This window comes from Anabas testudineus, chromosome 5 (genome assembly GCF_900324465.2).
Source record: "Anabas testudineus chromosome 5, fAnaTes1.2, whole genome shotgun sequence".
Classification (NCBI taxonomy): domain Eukaryota; kingdom Metazoa; phylum Chordata; class Actinopteri; order Anabantiformes; family Anabantidae; genus Anabas; species Anabas testudineus.
In genome coordinates this window covers 10,238,895-10,252,330 of record NC_046614.1, presented here as the reverse complement: position 1 = coordinate 10,252,330, position 13,436 = coordinate 10,238,895, and the positions used below count along the sequence as shown (strand labels likewise).

At 39.5% G+C, this 13,436-nt stretch overlaps 3 protein-coding genes across 5 annotated transcripts; 2 read left to right on the top strand and 1 right to left on the bottom strand.

Moving 5' to 3' along the window:
• The first annotated feature begins 1,995 nt into the window (after positions 1 to 1,995).
• On the top strand, positions 1,996 to 8,121 carry nek4 (NIMA-related kinase 4). Of its 3 annotated transcripts, XM_026350108.1 has the most exons (17): positions 1,997 to 2,290; positions 2,788 to 3,054; positions 3,166 to 3,363; positions 3,441 to 3,548; positions 4,015 to 4,169; positions 4,302 to 4,446; positions 4,672 to 4,900; positions 5,009 to 5,349; positions 5,447 to 5,497; positions 5,609 to 5,731; positions 5,896 to 6,054; positions 6,239 to 6,305; positions 6,417 to 6,520; positions 6,702 to 6,793; positions 6,937 to 7,154; positions 7,237 to 7,373; positions 7,646 to 8,121. In XM_026350108.1, exons 1-17 carry the CDS (start codon positions 2,201 to 2,203, stop codon positions 7,742 to 7,744), a joined length of 2,583 nt encoding a protein of 860 aa, XP_026205893.1. In that variant the 5' UTR covers positions 1,997 to 2,200; the 3' UTR covers positions 7,745 to 8,121. The 3 variants fall into 3 exon arrangements, with proteins under 3 accessions (XP_026205892.1, XP_026205893.1, XP_026205891.1); XM_026350107.1 differs by having other exon boundaries at positions 1,996 to 2,290; positions 4,672 to 5,349; positions 6,705 to 6,793; XM_026350106.1 differs by having other exon boundaries at positions 4,672 to 5,349.
• Positions 8,122 to 8,230: 109 nt separating this feature from the next.
• Positions 8,231 to 9,693, bottom strand: spcs1 (signal peptidase complex subunit 1). Its single transcript, XM_026350109.1, has 4 exons — positions 9,544 to 9,693; positions 8,927 to 8,986; positions 8,762 to 8,848; positions 8,231 to 8,508 (listed from the first exon to the last, which is right to left on the bottom strand). Exons 1-4 carry the CDS (start codon positions 9,577 to 9,579, stop codon positions 8,383 to 8,385), a joined length of 309 nt encoding a protein of 102 aa, XP_026205894.1. The 5' UTR covers positions 9,580 to 9,693; the 3' UTR covers positions 8,231 to 8,382.
• A 345-nt stretch (positions 9,694 to 10,038) lies between these two features.
• On the top strand, positions 10,039 to 13,421 carry glt8d1 (glycosyltransferase 8 domain containing 1). Its single transcript, XM_026350241.1, has 9 exons — positions 10,039 to 10,385; positions 10,519 to 10,617; positions 10,738 to 10,948; positions 11,074 to 11,191; positions 11,296 to 11,380; positions 11,520 to 11,632; positions 11,733 to 11,899; positions 12,027 to 12,139; positions 12,284 to 13,421. Exons 1-9 carry the CDS (start codon positions 10,370 to 10,372, stop codon positions 12,466 to 12,468), a joined length of 1,107 nt encoding a protein of 368 aa, XP_026206026.1. The 5' UTR covers positions 10,039 to 10,369; the 3' UTR covers positions 12,469 to 13,421.
• Positions 13,422 to 13,436: the final 15 nt, after the last annotated feature.

The window sequence follows — 13,436 nt, the reverse complement described above, 5'->3', positions numbered from 1 at the left end:
CCCATTCTTCCAGGCACAACTTTAGCTCTTTCATATTCTTTGGACGTCTCGTGTGTGTGGCTCTCTTCAAGTCGTTCCATAGCATCTCTATTGGGTTGAGGTCTGGGCTCTGACTTGGCCCCTCCAAAAGGTGGATTTTGTTTTTCTGAAGCCATTCTGTTGTGTGTTTTGGGTCATTGTTCTTTTGCATCACTCAACTTCTACAGAGCTTCACATTATGCTATGTTTTTTTGATACACTTGGGAATTAATCTTCCCCCAGTCACTGCAAGCTGGCCAGGCCCTGATGCAGCAAAGCAGACATAAATCATGATGTTTCCTCCACCATACTCTACAGTTGCAATGATGTTTTTACGATGATATGCCGCGCCCTTTTAAGCCAGATGTTGTGCTGTGTGTTCTTTCCAAATTATTCAATCTTAATTTCATCAGTCCACAAAACATTTGTCAATACTGCTGTGGGGTGTCAATGTGCTCTTTGGCAAACTTCAGGTGTGCAGCAATGTTGTTTTCAGTAAGCAGCAGCTTCCTTCATGGTGTCCTGCCATAGAAACCCTGCTTGTTCAATGTTTTATCCTCTGTAGAACACAGATGTTAGTCAGTTCCAAAAATGCTTTCAAATCTTTGGTTGTCACTTGTTGTTTCTTTACCTCATTAATGAGGTAATGTTTGTTGGTCAAAATGACCCCAAGAGCACAACTTCTCGGTAGAGTAGTCACAATCACAAAGTGTCTCCATTTGTAGATTGTTTAACTAACTAGTGAATTTCTAAAGTCTGCGACATCACTTTGTAACCCTTTCCAGCTTTATGTAAATTATCAATTATAGATCCTCTGAAAGCTTTTTTAAGATCAGAATATTTTGTGTTATTACCTTAAGCACATCATATTTGTTAATACTATTGACTTAGATGAAGATCAGATCACATTTTATGAAAAATTAATGAAGAAAATCATGAAATTCTGTCCATGTCAATTCACCTATAAAGTTGCTCCCAGGTCTATATTTTGTAAAACAAATTTATATCAGCTGGTAGTTTAGTGCTCCATCTAGTGGATTACATCACCCCACCAAGTCCATCACTAGAAACAACATCATGAGTATTCAGGTGTAATTTCAGGCTGAATCGCCTATTTTTTCACACCATACATATATATAGCTAGAAGAGACATTGTTAAACTAGTAGCTTCATTAAGTTCATTTTAAAAACACGAATTAAAGTATTAATTAATTATTAACACCTGAGTTATATTACAACAAGTTGGCATTAAATTCTAGGTGAAGAAAGATTCTAAAAGGTGAGAAGTGCTTCTGTAGTAGTCTGTAGTATTTTATACACTGCTCGGTCCAAAATTTTGTTGGACCACCTTTAGCTTTGATTACAGCACACATTCGCTGTGGCATTGTTTCGATAAACTTCTGCAACTTCTGTCACAACATTTATTCCCATCTAGAGTTGTATTAATTTTTTTTTGCCAAGATCTTGTATTGATGATGTGAAAGTCAGACCGCAGCGCAAAGTCTTGTCCAGCACATCCCAAAGATTCCCAGTGGGGTTAAGGTCTGGACTCTGTGGTGGCCAATCCATGTGTGAAAATGATGTGTCATGTTCCCTGAACCACTCTTTTACAAATTGAGCATTTGTTCTTTGTTTGATGCATGCTAATTAATTTGACCCTTCTGAAACTGATTAACATCTTTTCCACAATCACACGATGTGTCTTGACATTGTTTAAGAAATGAGAAGCTACTCACTGCATCGGTTAGGGCTAAATAACTTGTTGCGAGCTTAAACATGATCATCAATGCAGTAATTATCCAACTCTATCTAACTCTTTACTTAAGGTGGTGACTTTTTCTTGGACAGTGTCACTTCTGTTGTCTACAATTGTAAATAGATGTTTCTCCCAGTAACGACGCTGGGTGGCGCTGTGCTGTAAACACAGCGGTGTTTTGTGACCCTCTCTTCTTCGTCGGCGCTGAGCTGCCAGTTGCCTAGTGACGAAAAACTATCGACTGCTGCTGATTTCCTGCGTTTTCAAATCTCATCGCTGGCACCGAGGGGAAGTTTTCCAGCCCGATTCCCCACTTTAAACTCGTCTTTACAGCTGGAGCATGGGATGAAATCACGCCGTTATTCTGTCCTCGAGTGCCGTGTAACGTTTCAGCGTTTCAGGCCGCGTTATGATGAGTTTTGAAGAATGATGAACAATTATATCTCCATCAGGGTCGTTGGGAAGGGAAGCTATGGAGAGGTGAACTTGGTGCGACACAGAACGGACCGTAAACAGGTGAGAAACAAAAAGCATCAGGGGTTATGGGGTTCAGTACCGCTCAAAATAGTAAAAGAAACAACATGTAGTTAGCTCAGAGAGTGTGTCACAGTCGCTGGAAATGTTATATTCACCAGGCTGGACGCCACAAAGGTTGAGCTAACGTTAGCGTAAAGTTAGCTCAAGTCAGCTCAAACCTCAAGTTTTACTCACTTGTGACGTTACTGCTGGATTTTTGAAGCAACTTAATCATTTTAAAAGAATGACTTCTAGGAAGACATAACGTAGACAGAGATAAAAAAATATGTCAATTACGTGTGAATTAACGCTAAAGTAATAAGCGAGATTAACGTGGCTATGAAAATATGATTAAAGTACCTAGTTGCCATCTGGTTGTGCGTGTTTACCCATCATAGAGTTACTTTAAATTTGACCTTTTTGCAGAATAGAATAGACCAACATGATTTGCTTTCTTCCATGTCAACCTGTGTGACTGCATTTTGCTTTTGTTTCAGTATGTTATAAAGAAGCTGAATTTAACCACGTCCTCGAAGCGGGAGCGGCGAGCAGCGGAGCAGGAGGCTCAGCTCCTGTCCCAGCTGCGACATCCTAACATAGTGACATACAGGGAGTCATGGGAAGGAGATGACTGCCAGCTGTACATTGTGATGGGTTTCTGTGAAGGTGGAGACCTTTATCACAGACTTAAACAGCAAAAGGGGGAACTTCTACCTGAGAGGCAGGTAGTGGAGTGGTTTGTCCAGATAGCCATGGCACTCCAGGTATAGTATATTGTAAAATTGAAAATGCGAAGCTATGCAAAATCAAACATTTTTATGCAAGTAAAAAATACTTCAAATCAATTTGTTGTTGTTTTCAATTTTGCATTTTAGTACCTGCATGAAAGGAACATTCTTCATCGAGACCTTAAAACACAGAACATCTTTCTAACAAAAACTAACATCATCAAAGTTGGGGACCTTGGCATTGCACGAGTACTGGAGAACCAGAATGATATGGCCAGCACACTCATAGGGACCCCTTACTACATGAGTCCGGAGCTCTTCTCCAATAAGCCCTATAACCACAAGGTATTTAAATTGTCCTCTTTTATTGTGTGTAGTTTATTTACTACTGCTTTACTACTAACTGCATATCTTTTCTCTAGTCAGATGTATGGGCCCTGGGATGTTGTGTGTATGAAATGTCCACACTAAAACATGCCTTCAATGCCAAGGATATGAACTCACTGGTCTATCGCATTGTAGAAGGAAAGGTGGGTTTCTTTTTTTTTTTTTTTGGTATTTATATATTGTCAGTAATGCAGTTCAGGTCAATAATGAGCTCTGATCAGTTACATAATGTTTATTTTCACTTTTTCCAGAAAGTTAGCTCAAGTCAGCTCAAACCTCAAGTTTTACTCACTTGTAACGTTACTGCTGGATTTTTGAAGCAACTTAATAATTTTAAAAGAATGACTTCTAGGAAGACAGAACGTAGACAGAGATACAAATATGTCAATTACGTGTCAATTATGCAGTTCAGGTTAATAATGAGCTCTGATCAGTTACATAATGTTTATTTTCACTTTTTCCGGAAACTGAAATCAAAATTTCTTTACACATCTAGTTAATGTAGTTGTTTTTTTTAAGAAGGCTTTTTTACCTTTATTATCTAGAAATGCTGTCTTTGGCAACACTGGTTCACAATGATTTGCAAATACCTTCTGGTTTTCTTATCAGTTGCCCCAGATGCCTGGCAAATATGATCCTCAGCTGGGAGACTTGATCAAGAGCATGCTGTGTAAGAAACCTGAAGACAGGCCTGATGTGAAAGTTATCCTCCGACAACCCTACATCAAAAGACAGATTGCCATGTTCCTTGAGGCTACAAAAGAGTAGGTGTCACTGACAGCAAACCTGCTTAGTTTCATATTTATCTCTGCCTTTTTTGTTGCTATAGCATTGGGAAAACGTTTTGAGCTTTTCTTATACATACTTATTGTTTGTTTTGCATCTTTCCATGCCAGAAAAACTGCCAAGTCAAGAAAGAAAGCTGTGAGTGGCAGTGGTGATTGTCGAGCCAACAAAGCATCATCTGTGGCATCACCTCAGCTAAAACCTGAGAGGCTTCCTCCAAGTCCCCAACCTGAACCTCTTGCCAGGTTAAAACGGGTGAGTAAGAAATAGCAAGACTGGGTTTCTACAGAAGTTTAGAAAAGAGCTCTCAACGAAGCTGGCATTGTATTAATATTCGTAAGATTAACAAATCTGATTATTGCATTTACCAGTAAAGAAGTTTTTTTTTCTTTCTCAAAGACATGGTGAGCAGCTGTTAAAACGTTGTTTTGTGGTTTAAAGCATTTATTAAGGTTTTCCTTTTTTTCTCTTCATCCTCAGAAAGAAGAGAAATCACAACAGCATAAAGTTAACAACAGCATCACTGACTACAATCCAGTCCCGGCACCTCCACCACCCAAAGCCCCTTCACCCGATGCACTCAACGGCAGCCTTGCATCCCTGGCAACCATCAGCAACATCAATATTAATATGCTACCACAAGAGGATGAGGATGTGTTGAAGAAACAGGTGCCGAGACCCCAGTTAGTTGTGCCACATCACCGCCCAGGTAATGAACATGTGGCACACAGTGTGTACGAAATCAGCAAGGGAGGAAGGAAACAAGATCTGTCTCCCCCTCCTTCCCCTGTTAAGTCCCCTCTGATGTCTGTATCAGGTGTTCGCAAAAGGGGAGGAGACAAGGGGAGGCAATCCAATGGATTGTTAGACATTCAGCCACAGCCCAAGCCAAACCCTAAAGATACATTTTCTGTCCACGAGGAGAAACAGATGTCAGATGTGGATACAAAGAATGATACCATGGAGTTACTTAAAGAAGCAGAAATGCAGAACCCAAATCTGGAAGAGCAAAATTCTACCCCCGAGAAGAGACGTACACACAGATCCAATGTGGAAAATATTGGAGGGGCTGTGGAAATGAATATCGAGGGTAAAAATGACACTGTTGCACTTGTCAAGAGAGCACCAACACAACACCTACGTACCTCAGATGTCCAAGTAAGTGCTGAAAAAAAAAGTGATACTTCTGTTGTTTTCTCAGTAAGTATACTTGTTCATTTTTATGTCATTTTTGGGTTATTTTATGTTTTCATAGGACATCCTAGACTCTACTGAAAAGCTGTTGGAGCCGTTCCCTTCAGTACTGGTGAGAATTCAAATTTACGCAGTCATTCTCATTCTGACAGAATAAAATCAATAAGCTGATAGTTTGACACTACTGTGTACTGGGAAGATTAGTGTAACTGTTTCTCTTTAGGAACCTGTTCAGGGGGAATCAGTCTTACCAGTCAGTAAGCCTGGTCCGACAACTCCTCCACACTTCACATCAGAACCTTCCGTGTCACAGGAACACAGAGGGAAGGACATAAGACAGGACAAGGTAAATCAATTTTTGTCACTCCATTATATTACGTACTATTACTTTAATTGCTATAATAATGTCACAACACAGGAGACATTTTTCCAGAAATCTAAGTTTTGTGTTTTGTTTATTTTTTGTGATTAGCGATGTTTGTAAGTTTTTGTGCTTTTTTTGGGTCCAAGGTGGCTGCTCCTAGACCTTTACCTCCACCTCCTGTTGAGAGCATAGCTGTAGAAAGGAGGAAGAGGAACAGAAGGTGCACATATAACAAGAAAGCTGATGAGGTTACGACCTCCACATCAGTTAGTTCCTGTAAGGATGGATTGTTACAACTGCCGCAGGTGAGAGTCATCGTGCACTTGCAGTACATAACCTCTTCCCTCATAACCCATAACTTCCCTCTAAAAATAATTTCATCGCAGTTTTGTAATTTCATACTGAAAGTTAAATATATATTTTTTTCAGCTCCTGGTTTATACTATTGGTAGACTAACCAAAAAATATATATGTTTTTTAACTTTTAAGGATCGTCCTCTTTCTGCCAGAGAGAGGAGGAGACTGAGGCAGTCCCAAGAGGGTGCCAGTCAACCAGGTAGTTATTTTTATCTTGCTTAAGTGACAAATTCTATTCACTCAGTAAAAATAAAACAAGTAATAATTGGTATTTAATGTTTTCTTAGTTTTTTTTATGCTTTCCTCTCAGGTGTAAGAAGAGCCTCTTATGATGTCACTTCTACCAAGGCTGGGCACTACAATGCCCCAGTTACAAGATCAGTTTCAGACTCTATGACTGAATCAATTAGTAAGGTACTGACATACAATTGCATTTCATATAGTCATGGTGAGACAACAGCAGTTTGAATGTGAAGTGACATGACAAAAACACTGGGTGTGCCTTATAAGGCTAATCTGATTATGTTATGGTGATATTAAAACAAAAGTCCATGTAACAACTTATGCCACACCAGTGGATTCACTTTCATTATAGCAGGAATATTTGCTGGAGCGAAGGTCAGACGAAGATGAATGCACCTCATCTACAAGTTCAACAGAGCGTTCAGAGGGAGACTGTGGGGAGAGGTGAGAAAATAAGAAGCGCAACTCACCTCAACTCAGAAACATTCACCACACTGCTTTCAAAAGATTAACTCTGGAAAGTCTGTGTCATAATATTTGCTGTTTCATATTGCTTAATTAATCCCTGATTTGTTGGTCATTTGCAGGAAGACTGAATCCACTGACATGCAGGATTTAGTCCACATGATGACCCAGACTTTAAAAATGGATGTTGGAGATGGTGCAAGCCAGGTGGACAATGGCAGATTGGGCTCTACTGCATTGCCAGAATTTAAACTGAACAGAAAATACAGGGACACTCTGGTGCTTCATGGGAGGTCTCGGGAGGAAGCAGAGAACTTATCACTCAGCGAAATACCAATAGGTGGGATATTCTGATCAAACTCTGTTCGTATGTCCGATGTTGTGGTGCTCTCTTGTGTTTTACCAGTTTCTTGTCCATGAAGGTTCCACATCTGGTCCAGCCAAAGTAAGGAGAGCCATTGAGCGCCTGAGAACAAATGTGGTGAAGGGTCTGGGGGTCAAGCTGCTGGACAGGGTGCTGGAAATCATGGAGGAGGAGGAGGATGACGACAAACGAGAAGTATGAATTTAAAGAAGTAAAGAAAGTCATACCAAGTAATGTATGCTGTACCAATGCTATAAATCAAAACAATAAATCAAGTCATTGCATTAATAAGGTGAAATATACACAGCTGTACCAGGAAGTACAACAGAAATCACCAAGATAAGACAGGTATATAAGTTACACACAGACATGGCAGTGACCTTTGGATGTCTTTAAGTCAGTGCATTAATTGAATATTTGCATTAGATGACTCACTATTTCTTGTGGTATTTATTTTCTCACTGCAGCTGTGCCTTCGTAACCAGATGGGGGATGAGAAGTACCAAACTTATGCTGTGATGGTGAGGCAGCTGAAACTCTTGGAAGATGTTGCCTTCAAGGTTTAAACTTAAAAATCAATCTACTGTATATAAAGGAGCATACACATTTGCATCGCCATCATACAGCCGACCTTTAGAAAGCAATCACATGTAAATTACTTTTTTATCTCAGTCCAGTACAAATATGAAATTAATCCTGCAGTTATCCTATGCAAAGAGTTGAGCCATGTTATGGCACTACGTGTCTTTTTACATGCTGTAGTGAGTAGTCATTTGTGTATTTATAATGAAAACCAGATTTTCAATAATTGTTTTACTTATTCTTTATCTTTGGAGACATTAGTTCTTTCTGCTGCTGTTTCTTACACACTAAATAATGTAATGTAGATATTAAGATTTTCCATATTTCAAATAAATACTAAACTTTTGTTTACCCCTGTTTTTTCATAATGTTAAATCACATTAAAGTAAGCTCGTCCTTTGTCCTTACACACTCAGTAAGTCCTCCAGAAAAACCAAATCCAAAGGAAAACATCCCAATTATAAAACATAGACAGTATCAGATGTTTATTATTTAGATACAAGTATTTAATTATTGACCGATAACACTGTAACAAAGTTTCATTTAAATGTGAACTGTGAAACGATCGTCCAGGTATTTGTGATATAAAAAGATGTATTAACCAGGCAGGGATAATTCTCAGTTATTTGTGTTTCTTCTTCTTGAGACTTTCCTGTGGTTTCTGTACTGGTTCTGCACTGATCTCTGGTAAAACTGGCTGCCAGGACAGAGGATTCTTTCTGTACATAGGCCATGGCGGCAGGGTCAACTGAAGCAAAGGACAAACAAGAAAGAAAAAAGATGTAAAGTTGGAGCCCAGTATAACATACACAACCACAAAAGAACAAATACTTTTGAACTTTGTCCAATTCGCCTAATGAGTTGTGTTGGTCTCATGTTAACAGACAAGTGTACAGTACAGTACACTGGTGCAAGCATCAGTTATTAATCAGATATATATTCAGAATAATATGATTATGTTTCTATCCCACAAATACAAACGATACAAAGCAAAAACATACCACACAGGACACAGCGAAACCGGCCAAAACAATGTACACTGTCCAGCCAAACTGTTCAATGATCAGTCCATACACGAATCCTATCACCTGAAAAGAAAGAAATAAAAGATATGAGTGATTCTGGCTACAGGTCAGGTCGTCAAGTAGTTTGTGTGTTCTAGTTACCGCTGAGACGAGTATTATTCCTTGGAATATCTGTTCAGCCAGCTTTTGGCCTTTATAATCCTGCAACACAATTAGAGGAGAAAATCATCCTTAATGTGGAACCAAGTCAGAACAACGTGAGGTAAGCGTGGATAATGGCTGCATCTGTGCACAATCAATAGCTCTGCACACTTGAGTGTTATTTTACAAGAACCTAAACTACTAAAGTAGGAGCATCTTCAATTAAACCGAAGTACGTTAATAACGACACTACTTTTATTAGTGTCCAATATAAATCAGCTTTGCATGCACCCACATTATATCTATACGTAACATATGTATGCACCCACATAAGTAGCAACAATTTGCAGGAAAAGGTAACGTGGAAAGTGGTTGGTTTGTTTGGCTGTAGAAGATAAAATGTCACATTAAACAATTTCCCTCTGGCATTAATAAAATTTGGATAAAGTAAGTTTTTTTTATCTTTTTCATCTGAATTAGTTGTGGCAGCTGTTACCATTGTAACCACAGCACCGACCAGCTAACGGTAGGGAGGTTAGCATTAGCTTGATAGAAACAAAAGCATGAAGCTATCATAACTATGTAGCTCTACGTCATATTAGCAAATTAAACCTTACCATGTGAGTGGGGATGGTCTTAAACATAGACAACATCCTTCCACCTGAAATAAACAAGAATAAACGGACGAAAAGTGGTACGAAGGTTCCGAAGCGAAGTCGTCTCACTTCCGGCTTCGAAACGATACGTCGTGTTGTAAAGGACCCGCCCGGAGTCGTGAGCACACTCCCGAGTGTCGTAACTAGTGTAACTGCGCAGGTTCACAGATCTATAATAAGAAGGATCGGCTACAGGGCTACTGTTAGCACGACGGTCACGGCCAGATTTGGTTTGGTGTTTGGGAAGCGGCTTAGTTGTCTAGATGATTGCCCGTAATGTGTCATCCTACTATTCGCTGTCACTACATATTAAGCATACCATTTTTCAAATCAACACACACATATACATAAATATAAAATGAGCTACATTGGACATTTATTTTTGTAGTATTGAAACATGAAAATAAATGTGATTTCTAATCAGGTAAACGCACGGACACCTAACAGTACGTGCAGTTGTGATAGATAAACTTCGTGTTGAGGTGGCAGTTTGGCTTTTAGCGTAACGTTAAACTGCTTTTTTCTGTCCTGTCTATTTTGTTGTTAGAGCTGCCTTTATTCACGCTTCATACATTTTACATATAAGCATATAAACACAGTGTTAAACGCCTGTGGTTGCGGTCGCCACGCAGCTGTGCGGACACATTTCGAGTTCACCTCAGCTCTCATTAGCCAACCAGCTAAAACATCTTGGGCTAGTTTCCAATCAAGTTGGAGATTTATTTGTTTTGATTTTTTTTTTTTCATCTTGATCAGACGTGTTGGAAGAACGGATGAAGCTGTTATCATGACACTGAGGAGAGGTGAGTTTGTCTCAAGTGAATAGAAAGTACGAAGCTGGTGGACTACAAACACAAACTGATCCGAGGAGCGTGTTGCTAACTCTGTTGCTCTGTGTACATCAGCCGTCACTGATACAGCTCTTCATTGTTTCAGTAAACGTGGTCATCCTTGTGCTGCTGGCTGTAGCATTCCTGATCATAGTTCAACGAAATCTCCTCAACTTCAGTGACTTTTTACACAGCGAACATCCAGGTATGTTTGCCTTTGTGCTGGGAGCAGTACTAAACTTTTTGTCAGACAAATTGGCTAAAATGAAACCATGGAACAGTTAAAACATGTATTTGTGAAATCTCAAATGTTTTTTTAATGCAGATGCAGGAGCTGTTCTTCCATTTGAGTCTGAGTTGTCCCCAGACCTCAGACTAGAGTTGGTGAGGAAAGGGGAGGAGATCCCTGTGCTCATCACTGCTGCTGAGGAGAGACTTGGTGCTGTGGTTGCTGCCATGAACAGTATCTACCAGAACAGTAAAGCCAATGTTGTTTTCACCATTGTGACCCTGAATGACACAGTGGATCATCTAAAGTAAGACAATCAAACAATTGTGTCTTGTTACATACCATGATAATAAAGCGAATACAGCAATTTCCCACGTTAGATTTTATTTAATTACCGTTGGTTTGACACAATCATTTTTGTTTTATATACAGAATGTGGCTGAGCAGGACAAAGCTGAAAAATATAAAATACAAGATAGTTATTTTTAAGACGGAGCTTCTTGATGGGAAGATAACCAAAGATCCTCAGTCTTTTGAGACTGCAAAACCGGTGAGACGACTCAGTGTAGCGTCCCTGTCCCAGAAAAAATATTCATGCTGTTGTTTATCTATGTTTATCTCTTGCTAACCATGTTTAAATATTCTGCTTTTCAGTTAACCTTCGCTAGATTTTATCTGCCTGCATACATACCTGAGGCAGAGAAAGCCATCTATTTAGACGATGATATCATTGTACAAGGTACCACCTGATCGAGACCACGTTGCAGTTGCCTCAGAAAAAAAGTTTTCCTTAGTACCATATCACTCATTAACGTATGTTACATCTGTAAATAAAATAAATTAATGAACATATTTTTCTATTTTATGTTGGATCTCAGGGGACATTCAGGAGCTTTATGAAACCAACCTCAAACCAGGACATGCAGCTGCCTTCTCGGATGACTGTGATTCAGCATCTGCTAAGGGCATTATTCGAGGGGCTGGGAACCAGGTGGAGATCTTTTGCTTCAGCTGACTGCTTTTAGTTTTGTAAATGTGGTATATTTATAAATGTGGCAACAGTCAGTTAAATAAGACATTGTTTTCAGCAGAATAACTATATAGGTTTCCTGGACTTCAAGAAGGAGGCCATCAAGAAGCTGGGGATGCGGGCTAACACGTGCTCCTTCAACCCCGGAGTCATCCTCGCCAACCTGACTGAGTGGAAGAACCAGAACATCACCCGGCAGCTGGAGCAGTGGATGGAGCTCAACACATTGTAGGTTAACCATAATACTTAAATGAGAAGTTGATGTGAGGCTGTCTTTTCTACAAAAATAGGATTTGTTTCCTGTTACTGTAATTGAATAGAAGTGTATTTTGGAATATTGTTTTTGTTTTCTCAGGGAGGACCTGTACAGTAAAACACTGGCAGAGAGCATCATCACCCCACCCCTCCTCATTGTTTTCTACAAACGACACTCCACCATCGACCCCATGTGGCATGTCAGGCACCTTGGTAAGTTCTGGTTAGCTACTGCCTTTAGATCAGTTTAAATCAACAGTTAACACCATTTCCACCTGCTTCCATTCTGTATACTAACCAAATGCAGTGAACTGTATGAACTATAAACTATGAAAAAATACACACTTTGTTTTGTAGGTGCTACAGGAGCTGGGAAGCGCTACTCTCCACAGTTTATAAAAGCTGCCAAGCTCCTCCACTGGAACGGACACTATAAGCCTTGGGGGAGAACATCCTCCTTTTCTGATGTATGGGACAAATGGTTCATTCCAGACCCCACAGGAAAATTTAATCCTGTGCGAAGGCATGCAGGAGACAACTAGACTGAAAAGTGGGTTACAGGAACCTTTCAAGCAACCTCAGGAAATCAGTAAGGCCTTTTCGCTTGCCACCCTGGTGTTAGACTTCTGCCACACTGCGCTCTGTAAATGTGGACCCCTATCATTCATCATTTTGGAAGTTGCAGTTTGTAGTGTTTATTTTGTACATTCCATTTATATAGAATGAGGCTATGCTAAGTCACAGAAACATCTCTCTGTATAATGCAGTACTGTTTAATATCACCACCAACTGAATCCTCCAAAATGATTAATAGTAGTTAATGACATATCCTGTTACAATGTACCAACCATGATACATGGAAGTAACTAACTTATGCCTCATTGTCAAAGAAATTGGTCGGTGTCATTTCATATTCATTCATTCATATTCATTGCCAAAATAACTGTATGGTTACCTCAGCTGCAGTGGTGTTGTACTATCAACCCCCTGTTAAACTGCTTTGACCATGATCCCATCTAACTTTAGCCCGACTTGTAACCACGTTAGCCATGCAGATGCCTTATGTTACCTCAATTCTAAAGTTCCTGTGGAAAAGTAATGGATTTTAGCTCTTAATTGCACATAAGATTATCAAACCCCAGTTTGACATCTGATAAAGTTTGTTTAATCAGATACCCATGCTGTGTATATCCTCAAATCTAGTTATACCCAAGTTAGTAGCAGTGAGGTTAAAGGTTCCCCAGCTATTGATAACTATGCCATAACTGAACACTAAGTATTATACTGCCTCATGTTCAACTGTTACAATGTGTTTAATGACTATCAATGAAGCCAACTGCAACCTCTGTAGCAATTGAAGAACATGCTGTTTGCACCAAATTCTCATACTTTTATCCCTTTGTCTATTTTTATACATGTCAAAGCATTCGCCTTGCTGGTCTAAATGTTGTCTTTTCTATAGTACATGGAATAAAACCTACATTTTTATCATTTACATCTTGTGTTTTTA